Source organism: Phalaenopsis equestris, unplaced genomic scaffold (assembly GCF_001263595.1).
Source record: "Phalaenopsis equestris unplaced genomic scaffold, ASM126359v1 Scaffold000403, whole genome shotgun sequence".
Classification (NCBI taxonomy): Eukaryota; Viridiplantae; Streptophyta; class Magnoliopsida; order Asparagales; family Orchidaceae; genus Phalaenopsis; species Phalaenopsis equestris.
Genome location: NW_018164845.1, coordinates 842,444 through 854,497, shown reverse-complemented (window position 1 = coordinate 854,497; position 12,054 = coordinate 842,444). Strand labels below are relative to the sequence as shown.

The following is a 12,054-nucleotide window of genomic DNA, read 5'->3' as shown; positions in this document are numbered from 1 at the left end:
AAACAAACCGGGGCAAGCCCGAGTTGCTTAACGAGTCGAACACGAGCTGTTCACGAACAAAGAGCCAAATTGACAGCCCTACATGTCATCTTATAGAAATGTGTTGACCAAAATAACCTTAGTGAGAACATTTTGGTCCCTCGGCCAATAGAGGTATGAAATGAAAGCGCATCACCTTTTTAGATCACTACCAATCCGATCCACAGCATACAAAAATTTGATTTTAATGCGTCAAAAATATTAAAATAACTCCAAATTAAATCAACTTATTTAAATCCAATTCAATTCAATTTTAACTCATAATATATATATATATATATATATATATATATATATATATTAAAAAGATGCTTATTAAGGTTGCATCCATATATTTCGAAATCATAAGCGGAGCTTAAAATCGTCTAAAATTAGAGCCCAAATGAAATTACTAAATTTGAATAATATTAATTTTAAATATTTTTAACAGCCCCGAGAAAAAGAATTGGTCTGAGAAAAACCCTCAGGACCTCAATAAAATCTCATAAAGGTGAAGAAGCAACCAATCTACAAAAGCTAGACGAGTGGCTTCGAACGAAGTGTCCGTTGGATCTCCAGAACTTGCTGCTGCTGCTCTGATGGCAATGAACTAAGCTGTTCAGGCGTCAAGCTCATGAGCTGCTGAAGGAGCACTGATTCCTCTTCTACTGAAAGCTGAATCACATAAATAATGTTCAGGTTATATGGAGTAAGAGATAAATATAATATCAAAGATAAGGTGATTGATTAATAATGGCAATGTGGAAGTCATGATATGCATTTTAAGAGCTAGAATGTTTTCTGCAATATTCAAGGCTGGTCGTTTAGCCATTATTCTAAAATCATCTTTTTTTTTTTTTTTGGAGGGGAGCAGGGCAATTACATACAGACCATCCGAAACATGCAATTTACAAATCAACCCCCCTCTTTCATCTATTTTTTAAGATCCACTCCAATATTAAAATTCATGTTAATATAAATACATCTGTTTGGTACTTCAAAAAGATCAATTTGTAAATATTAATTTGTTTTGGGTCGTCTGTATGTAATTGTCCCTTTTTTTTAGTAAGTTTCTTCAGAATTTCAAGTCACAGACAATAGGCTAAGGTAATAATTTTTATTTTAGCGCTCAGGCATCCTATATAGATTCAAGCGCTAAATCGAAAATCAATCCGGAATGAAATCAGACCGACGTATTCCCCACAACAGGTAATGGACAAGCCTCATTACAGTTGCACAGAAAAAGCTTAATATTATTTTGGAAGGTTTACATGCATACTGCTCAATTCCTATGTATTTACATATCTAACTCCCAAACTTTTAAGTTCTACATGCCACCTTAACTATGCATAAAAATATGTATTTCACTTCTATAAGTTAAAATGGTGTCATTTTTTATGTGATATGAAAGATTTGGGTGGTAAACTTGTAAAAGGTAAAAGCAAAAGGTAAAATTTAGGTGATAGATATGTAAATACAAAGGAATTGGGCGGTATGTATGTAAATGTCCCTATTTTTTTTATCCAAAGTAATTGATTTCAAGTTAGCTTTCAAGCTGATTAAAGCCAAATCTCTTAGTTTAAAAATAATTTTGTAAACTATATACACATATATAACATGGATCTCAGTGAAGACATGTCTCCATTATATTTCATCTCACCCGAAGTACCAAACTACTCTCCCACCAATTAAAAGGAGAAGGCTATGTTGATAAATATCCCTCCTTGCCTTTGAACCCACTTAATGGCACATCCTAAGGAGCTTTCCAACTTTATATCTATTTTGGCAAAGAGTAATAATTAATACCTAAATACATACATGTCCTAAATGACACTACTGAATGGATAACTTCAATCTTCATCAGCTACTTAGGTGGTGGGTGGGGGGTTTTGTGGGGGGGGGGGGGGGTAATACCGCACCGCACTGCAGTTTTGTCTGTTTGGGTAAACTGCATTTTGACAACTTTTTGAAAAAGCTGCCGCTGAAATTTACGTTTTTCTACCACTCCTGACTAGGTGCAATGGCAGCTTTCTAAATGTGACCTAACTTTTTTAAGAAAAAAAAATTTGTACTAGCCCTCGTAGCTTTTTTAGCATCATATTATTATTCAGCAGCTTCACAGTTGCATTTTAATAAGCTGCAGCTGCCCCAAACAGACCCTAAGTGTTGCAAACAATTTTATTGTAGAAAATGTAATTGCACAGAATAATATATAAAGGCTAATGAATGGGGTTGTCAAAAAAACTCGTTGTTTGCAAACAGCTTGTGCTCGACTCATTATATAGCTCGTGTTTGACTTGTTCGTTAAGCAAGTGAGCGAAACACGAACAATTCTGTTAGCTTGATTTATAAATAAGCCGAACATGAATAAATATTTATTTGTTCATGTTCAGCTCACTTTTTGGCTCTAAATAAATAATTAATTAAATATTAATATTTATTTACATCATTTTTATATTAACTTTTTATATGTATTAAGTAAATGCAAAATCTTATTATTTTTAAAAATTATTTGGGTAATATGTTTATAAAAAAAATATAAGTTTAGGAGTTATATATGTAAATACATAAAATTTGGATGGTATGTGTTCGTGTTCCTAAAATAAAGCTTAGAGGTGCAACCAAGTTAGCCGAGGGAAGGGGATTGTGCATAGGCCTCACCATAGCGGCAGATTGCGGGGGAGAAAACCTCCTCTCCTTTCGATTTTGGGTCCCACCGCACCCATCCATCAACTCTCAATGGTCTCACTGGATGTGTTAGCCTCACATGGCAATTACGAAAGTGGGAAGAAGGGATGTAGGAACCACAGGGACACACCAATCTCAAGCACTTTAGTTCCACATCACAAATGATGAAAAATTGGTGTGAGCAAAGCTTTTTAAAAGCCAAAATTAAGGCTTTACAAAACAAAAAAATTGTATGGTTTGCGTGCAAAACATCACGTGCAGATTTACTAAAAATAAATATATTTTTTTAATTTAATTATTTATATTATTTAGTCCATGCGGTGCTTGAGTTAAATTCAAGTCAAACACGAGCTTAATTCGAAGAAATAAATTTGAATTGAGTCGAATACAAACAAGCTAATAATAAACTATTTCAAACACGAGTTGAACAGGAACAAAACATATTTAACTAACCAAACACGAACAAGGCTTGGGCTCGCTCAATTTCGACATGTTTACACTCCTACTAATGAATAAACTTGAAAATGGTTATAGAGTAAGAAAAAAATTTCCACTTATTATAACATAATTACAAAATAAATACCGAATGTCAATTTTATTTTGATCATGCTATGTGCTGATGATGATCATGTGATTGCGATAAATTCATTATCACATCATTACATTGTTAGTTTATGCCAACAATTTGTCGTTGGCATTATGAATACTTCATTCACTCTAATAGAGAGCAACATGAGATGTTATTTTTAATTTATGCAATTCTTCTTGCACAAATTACTTCTTGCACAAATTAGAGGCAAGTTACTTTTAACCATGTACCTCTAATTACCCTCATTTTAAATCTAGGAAGATCTAAATACATACCACTCAATTTTGATGTATTTACATATCTAACAATAAAACTTTAATATTCATATACATGCCACCATACCTATGCAAGAAAAGGTGTGTTTCACTTTTTAAAAGTTAAAACGGTGGTATTTTTTATGTAATATAAAAAATTTGGATGGGTATAAATGTAAAAAGTGAAGTTTAGATGTTAGAATTGTAAATATATAGGAATTGGATAATATGCATGTAAATGCCCCTTAAATCTATCTACCTTGTCGATACATCTTTTGGCCTTCATCTTCACAATAAGAAAAAAAATAACTCTCCAAGTTTCACCAGCTAATATCAGAACCAGAGTTATCAGTGCAGATTATTTGTAGATGATAGTGTGTTAAATAAGAGAACAGATTTAAATTCCAAACATAGATAAATTAAAGAAACTAGATTGAAGATAGTGAACTCAAAGAGTGGCTAGATACTATGCAAGTTTAGCGGAGAAAAACAGCAATGATTAACCAATGATAAAAATTATTGGAATATCATCAAACACACTTAATCAAATTCTCAATGAATTTGACCAAATTTGCATTGTGTTTGCTCGAGCATCAATAGGCTATAGTCGAAGTCAGCTAATTCCACCTAGAACCAGGATTTGAATTAGCTCAAGCCCATTTGTATTCAACTTGACTTATATCAGCTAGCTTCAATTTACTTAGAATCAGTTGAATCCATGGGAAAAACAATCAACTTTATTTAGATTTGATTTCGTTAATTTAAGCTAATTTGTCTGAAGTTTCACTTGTAAGCAATTTGGTTTAAATTAAATTAATTCAAGATCTGACCAAGCTTGACGAGAGTATTAGTTTATTCCACTAAGCCAACCGATAAAATGACAGCACATCATTATGGGTCAACAAAACTGATTAGGTAATGCCTGATCCAACCTAAACTCCTAAAACATTTAAGGCCAGATCTAATCTAACCAAATTTGGTGCATGTGCAGCTCCACTGCATTGTCTCGCATGCACCCAAATTACCTTCGGCTAACCCTCCACATGCAGTGCAGAATTGGCTTGGTTGGTATTATATTAAAGGTTATAAAATATAGCATAATATTAATTGTGATATAATATAAAGAATGTGATAATCATTATGAAAAATGACCCAATTTAACCACATGCCATGTAGCTACGACAGCCGGCCTCCGTACAAGTGTGCTCTAGGAATTCGATGGTGTGGAATTCACAAAGAATTTTAGTTTTTATATTTTCATAATCTGCTTGCTGGTAGGGAAGTTCGTAACTGCCATCAGGCTCACCTCAGTGCGAAGTCAAAAATTTAACATGTAGGTTTCTCTAATATCAGAGTAGCAAAGACCTATATTATGAGCCTCCCTACATTCATAATGCCATTGGGCATACCCTTTAGTAAAATAATATTCCTTACGGTTTAATCACCATTCATACATCAGTGATTCTAATGCATGCACTAATGGGTCACCTTGCCAAAAGGATGAGGTTGTAATACCCCTCCATAGTGTTCCCATCTAATTGAAAGGTTATGAGTCCCACCCTTAGGCCTCTCCATTAACAGATTCAAAAGCATTTGCCTAATCAAACTCTTGTAATATAATTCTATTCGATACAAACAAACCATAGTTGTTCCGCCAATAAGGGAAGATCATAAGAACTACCAATAGGCCTGCCTCTAGTTTACAGAATACAAGTTTTGCTTGTAGGTCCTTAAAATATTATAATATAATCAGCCCTATCTGGGCTTCACTAGTAACAAAGAAAACCAAACTCTCAATCTTTGGAAAGCAATAACATGACATTACAACATATATTTGACATCATATCTGCATAACATCTTAAAGCAATTTAAAATGAATTATTGAATTAGGTCCTTCAAGGTGAGATCATAAAAGCCACCATTGGCCCTTCAAGGCGAGGTGGTAGGACCCATCATTAAGCCCTCTTATAAACTAGAGGTTAATTAGTCTTACTCATCCATGGAATCAATTTGAAACATCATAGATTCACCAAGCTACCTTCGTAATTGCTTTCTGTTAAAAAAGAAAATATTTTGTATTCCTCAAGCTGGGTCATAATCTCGTAAGTCTCATCTATCTTTCGGGCTAGGCTATAACCCTATATAAGTCTTAATCAAAATTCTGCAGCCACGACATATCCTCTTAAGTCTTGCATACATGTTAGGGCTAAATCAAAACCTCGCAAGTCTCACACGCACTTCTTTGGATTGGCCAGGTAAGTCTCATTTAAATTCTCAGGTTGAGCTATAACCCTAAGAGTCTCACGTACATCACATGATACCCCTATTATCTTTACACATAATGGAATGCCAAAAAGTAAATACAACTAATTTAATATAGCAAAATTGAGAATGTAAAGATAACGTGGATAAAACTTGTAAAACTCTAATTGTCAAAACTGAATTAAAAAAAATCAAGTACCTGGGGCGTTTGCTTTTGTGTGTTCTGCATCCCATCTGCACTGGATACTTTTTCTCCGGCTGAAAGGGAAGGATCAGACGACTGAGCTTGACATAGGCCACCTACAGAAGAGTTTCTACTAATCAAATTATGAGCAATACCTCCCTCTTCCAATCTTGGTCGTTTTGAAGGATGAGTTGATAGTCCTATTGTCGCACTTGACATTTCATTTTGCTTTACCAAACCTCGTAGAGAACTAGGTTTTTCTGTGCTAATTCTTGATGCAGAAGTTAAATCTAGGTTAGAAGAAGATGGCCGAGCTTCCCTCAAAAGCATCTCCAGCCCAGTTGATTGCAGTGGGTTATTCAACGAGGGAATCTGCAATATAATAGTAATTAGCGAAGGGCAACACATTCAATAAATTACATAAATTTAAACAAGTTCAGCAAAATAAAATTTTTCTAGTTAAATTTAACATATATTTGATATTTATTAATAAACAAGGACATGGGCATCAAATGAAGTGGAAAAGGAAGGCTTAGTCAACAAACATAACAAACATTTATTATAGTGAAAGGAAATTAATGATCATTAGCTTCAAGCATCCAAAACAACTAAAATTGAACAGACTAATAGAGTAACCAATTAGTTCAACGCATTTACTGATGTAATAGAAGGCTTATATGTTGAGAATGATAATTTGTGTCGTTATAGAAGAAGATCTAATGTGTTACAGATATTTGGACAAAGTAGAGATGATTGTTCGATCATAGTACACAAAAACCTATCTTTGCCATAGAACTACCATTGGCCTGTATTGTAGACCATTATTCATCTTCTAGACATATAGTCAGTGTAAGGGAGGGAGTTGCAACTGGCAAGCAATAAACTATAGGCATGGAAGTTTTCTTTCAATTGTAGTGGTTTTAACGTATATAGCATCTGAAAGTTGGCATTTACGCATTTACTGATGTAGCAGGTAGGCTATATGAATCTTTTTTCCTCCATTTGTCCTATTTAGTGCCATATTTTCATTTCATTCTAAAAAATTGAGATCATTTCTTATACAACATGCCCAAGACTTTTTAGGTCTACCTTTGTCTTTCTATCATCAGATAGTTGACATTTGATGTGACCAAACCATCTAAGACAACTCTGTCTAATCTTGTTTACCACTGGAGCTATACCAACTCTTTCACGGATACATTCGTTTTGCATTTTGTCTTTAAGTGCCAAGCCACTCATCCATCTAAGCATCCTCATCTCAACAACACTTAACGTAGTTTTATGCTTCTTCTTTAGAGGCCAACATTCTTTGTAGATCTCCCCACCATCTTATAATATTTCTCTTTAAATCTAAGTGGCAATTTTCTATCACACAATAGGCCATTGCATTCCTCCGCTTCAACCACCCAACTTGAATACTACTAATAACATCTCCATCTATATCACTATCATTTTGAACAATAAACCCGAGATATCTAAAATATTCACACATTTTAATAATTTGATCACCCATTGTTACAACTCTGCCACTATATCTACTACTACTAAAATTAAATTAAATGTATTCAGTTTTAGATTTACTCAAACGAAGCCCTTAGACACTAGGGCTGTCAAAAAAGTTCGTTGTTCGCTAACAACTCGTGTTTGGCCCTTTAAGAAACTCGTGTTCGGCTCGTTCGTTAAGTAAATGAGTCGAACACGAACAAGTTTTTAAAGATCGAATTATAAATGAGCCGAACACGAGCAGCTCTTGTTTCGTTCTTGTTCTGCTCGTTTTAGCTTGAAATAAAAAATTATATAATTATTTATAAAATAATATAGTACATATATTATTTATATAATAATATATTATATATATTTATATCTAATTTTAAATCGTAACACCTCGTGTGGTACTATAGTTAGTGTCTTCTTTTGCATACATTTGGTCCAGGTTCGAATCTAATATTTTACATCTATTTTTTTCAATTTAATTTTAACAAGCCAATTTTGAGTCGTGCACGAGCCGAACACGAACACAAATATTTAAATCGATTCGAAAACGAATACATTGTTCACGAGCTGATTTCAAACACGAGCAGTTTCGAACGAGCCGAACACGAGTCAAGCCTTAGCTTGCTCAAGCTCGGCTTGTTTACAGCCCTATTAGACACTAATGTAGACCTCTATAATTTATGTTTTTCCTGAACTCCTTATTTAGGCCCCGTTTGACGCAGCTTATTACCTGCGTCCAGCGTTTTCAAAACGCCGCGTCTGAGTTTGTTTCGGCGTTCGCTCCTGCGATCGCTAAACGCTGCGTTAAAATGGCGCTATTCGATTCGGTCCCGAAGAAGCTCCCGACATCCTGCGTTCGGCGTTCGGCGGGGGCTTATTACGGCGCAGCCCTCGTCCTCCCCGAAAATCTCCCTCACGCTGCGCCCTCGTCCTCCCCGAAAATCTCCCTCACGCCCGTTCCCGTCGCAAATCAACCTCCGCAGGCCGCATATCTCCGTCGCAGATCTCCGCAAGCCCTCGATCTACCGCACCTCGGCCCGCAGATCGCAGATCGCTCGTTGTCGCCCTCCCGCAGGCCGCATATCTCCGCTCGCCCCGGTCCGCAGCCCTCGATCTACCGCACCTCGGCCCGCAGAGCGCTCGTTGTCGCCCGCAGAACCGCAGAAAGGGTTTCTGCTCTGGAGATTGAGGTGAGTGATCAAATTTGTTGTTTTGTTGCTACTGTAAAGTTGGGATTTTTGATTTGCTGTTGTTATGTAGTTAGAATGTAGGATTGTAAAACCCTTTGGTGAATATATCAACTAGTTGATTATCTAATAGAATATGAGGAGTACTGATCAAATCAATCAATATATATTTTTTTTTTCTTATGAAGTGTTTATTTACCCTCATGTTTTTGGTTTGATCATGTTATAATAATTGTTTTTGCCATTATATATCCTCATAGATCATTTATATTCAATCATTAGTTCTTTTTAGCAGCAAAAGTTTACTAATTTCTTTGATTGTTGCTCTAAATTTAGATTCCACACTTTTTGTCTACACCACTTCTTCTTAGTTCACGTAATACATTTTCATAAGAGCAATTGCAATAACTTGAAGTTGATTATTATGGCCTTGTGGTTTCAGAGTTCTATGTTTTTTTTTTAATAGAGAATCCCCTTCTCCGTGTTTGATTTGAAATACCCGAGAACACGATAAGTAGCTTGAAGGTTCATATATTTGGCAAAACTTTAGAATGAAAGCAAGAAAAGGAGAAATGCTATTGCTGAATGAAAGCAAGAAAATATCTAATTACAGAATTAACTATTGCTGAATTTGGCAAAAGCTATTGCCAATAATGTAATAAGCTATTGCTGAATGAAAGCAAGAAAAGGATAATTAACGGCATGCTTCGTTTGCTGCCATCACCATGTAATATCCTTGATGCATTTATTTTCCTTTTGGGTATGAAGTTGTTAACTATACCTAAGTTTGTTTTAATCCCTGCTTTGGGTATGAAGTTGTTAACTTTAGTGGTAGTGTTGAATTAAATAGTTCTAGTGGCAGCATTAATTTCAGCAGCATTAAATTAGTATTGGAGCTACCAATGGCAGATGTCACAAATTGAAGTTTAGGTGCTGATATGTAAATGTATAAGAATTGAGTGGTTTGTACGTATATATTTCTTCTAAATTTGACCACACCAGAGCTAGCTAGTAGGGAGAAAACATTCTTTTTCTATCTACACTTTCTTTGATAAAATCAGTGTGAAATTCCTTTCATCTTTTTTGAAATAAATTTATGTAAATCAATTTTTTGGTCATAACAATTACATGTTTTTCTCTTACCAGAGAATTCAAGGCCGCCGACTGAAACCTTTCAACTGATAGAGGTATGAGGAACTCCATTAATGACCTTAAGATAGAGATTTCTGTGATTTTTACATTGTTTGCTGTAATTATGATGCCTTATTGGTACTTTAACTCATTCAATTTGTTCATGTTTAATTGGTAGAAAATTAGATAATATGTTATATGACAGGTCATACTCACTGCTGTTTATTCCCTGCTGTTGAATCATGTCTAAAGTGGTTGAGGGGGGCCAGTCCGCAATGTGGGACAAAGAGGTTACAAATATTTTCTGTGATTTGTGTATTAAAGAAATAGAGCTGGGTAACAGACCAACAACGTATTTTAATAAGGAAGGGTGGAATAGCATTGGCAAGAGATTTAAAGAACTGACTGGTAGGGATTACGACCGCCTTAAATTTAAAAACAAATGGGACCAGCTGAAGAAGGAATGGAAAATATGGAAGGAGTTGAAGCGTGGATCTACCGGTCTGGGTTGGGATCCGATTAAAAGGACAATTGATGCTCCAGCTGAATGGTGGGCTGAAAAACTAGAGGTAATTTATATATAATTCATGAATTGTTAGCTTCGCAAATTATTTTCTAACAATCCCCTCTAAATGCTGTTCCACAGGCAGTACCGGCAGCGAAGAAGTACAAACAGTGTGGAATAGAGCCGGAATTTGAAGCGAAATTGGACATAATGTTTAGATGGGTTGTCGCAACAGGAAAGTTTTCATACAACCCAATTGAAAGCGGTTTTACAGGGATACCAGATGAGATCACACCTGATCCAGTGACACCCGATGAAGAAGTTCAAAGCATTAACCAGAGGGATATGGGGGAGTCCAGTACAATTTTAAAGAGGCCAAGGATTGCTAAGAAAAATAAAGAGAAAGAACATGCTGTGAACACCGCCTTCGACCGTTTAATTGAAGCTTTTGCAGCTCCACCAATATCTGAAGATAGCATATTAGACTGTCTGAGGCTTTTGGGCACTATTCCTGAAGTTGTGGCCAACAAACGATTTCATGCACAGTGTGTGAAAAAACTGGAGGATTCAACGCGAATGAAAATTTTCTTGGCACTTGCGCCTGAATTGCGACTGGAATACTTGCGGGTTTTGGTAGAGGAGTGATTATTTTTATTGGTATATGTATTTGGTGGACAAATATGATCTTTCTAGTTCAGAGACTTCTACTTATGTAGTTTTTTATTTTTATGTTTAGAACTTCTAATCATGTTGTTTTTTCATGTAGTTGTATCGTCTACATATGTACCTGCCAGTAGTTAATGTTTTATTTTTAAGTTGCGTATTATATGTTTTGAATTTGTACAATAAATATTTGGTAGTGCTGCAGAACTATATTATCATGCACTAATTCTATTTACATCTTATATTATTTAGGATGGACCCACAACGTGCGCGTCGTAGGAGAATGGCATTTGCTACAGCCGTTGCAATATTGTTGTTGGATTATTACCGGAGTAGAACTCCTCGCATTCCCCGCATGACATCCAGCTTTGTTGGAGATAGATGGGTTGGTGAAATGCTTTCTGGCCATCCAATAAGGTTTACAAATATTTTCAGAATGACAGCACCAATTTTTATGGATCTTTTGCACGAGTTATGCCTAAATCACGGCCTCCAGGGTTCTTCCAGAACGACGTGATTTGTAATTTGTAATTTCAGAATTTAATCTTTTTACTTAACATTGTTTTTTCTTATTAGGAAAATACTATTTGGTTGATGCCGGGTATCCTATGCAAAGGGGATACCTGAAGCCTTATCCTGACACAAGATATCATCTTCCTGATTTTGCGAGAGCGAGTGGCACCATCCGTGGTAGAAAGGAAATGTTTAATAAACGTCACTCATCTTTACGCGGGGTAATTGAAAGAACATTTGGGGTTTGGAAGAAGAAATGGGTCATCCTACGCGATATGCCGTCGTATCCTTTCCAAAAGCAGGTGCATATTGTGGTTGCAACAATGGCACTACATAACTTCATCCGAAGACATGCCTCACGATTAGATACAGATTTTAGTATGGCTGACAACGACGAACTGAATGTCTTCGATCAAACTCCTGAAATTGTGGCTGGTAGTTCATTACCTGAGGATGATGTAGACTCTAATGATTTTGGAGATCAGGAGGGTGAAGGTTTGGCTGATATGATTGCTTTAAGGGAGTCTATCACAGATGCTATTTGTGGTTGTTGATCTACCAAGTTT

General features: G+C 35.7%; 2 protein-coding genes across 3 annotated transcripts in view; one reads left to right on the top strand and one right to left on the bottom strand.

Annotated features, from left to right (window-relative positions):
• Window positions 1–400: 400 nt before the first annotated feature.
• Window positions 401–12,054, bottom strand: part of LOC110026907 (cleavage stimulating factor 64) — a 22,216-nt gene continuing 10,562 nt past the window's right edge. The window contains exons 9-11 of one of the 2 annotated variants that reach the window (XM_020728113.1): window positions 6,151–6,367; window positions 6,011–6,069; window positions 401–693 (exon numbers count right to left, since the gene is read on the bottom strand). In XM_020728113.1, coding sequence (XP_020583772.1) covers window positions 556–693; window positions 6,011–6,069; window positions 6,151–6,367 — 414 coding nt within the window. In that variant the 3' untranslated portion in view covers window positions 401–555. Of the gene's footprint in view, window positions 694–6,010; window positions 6,368–12,054 lie in introns of both variants that reach the window. The other variant, XM_020728112.1, reaches the window with a different exon arrangement.
• LOC110026908 (L10-interacting MYB domain-containing protein-like) lies at window positions 9,440–11,466 on the top strand. Its single transcript, XM_020728115.1, has 2 exons — window positions 9,440–10,376; window positions 10,454–11,466. Exons 1-2 carry the CDS (start codon window positions 10,050–10,052, stop codon window positions 10,955–10,957), a joined length of 831 nt encoding a protein of 276 aa, XP_020583774.1. The 5' UTR covers window positions 9,440–10,049; the 3' UTR covers window positions 10,958–11,466.

What these genes read in the sequence shown, in the direction of transcription:
- LOC110026908 (XM_020728115.1), top strand. Translation starts at nt 10,050, where the DNA reads ATGTCTAAAGTGGTTGAGGGGGGCCAGTCCGCAATGTGGGACAAAGAG. An exon ending in GGTGGGCTGAAAAACTAGAG is followed by an intron (nt 10,377 to 10,453) that starts GTAATTTATATA and finishes GCTGTTCCACAG; the next exon opens with GCAGTACCGGCAGCGAAGAA.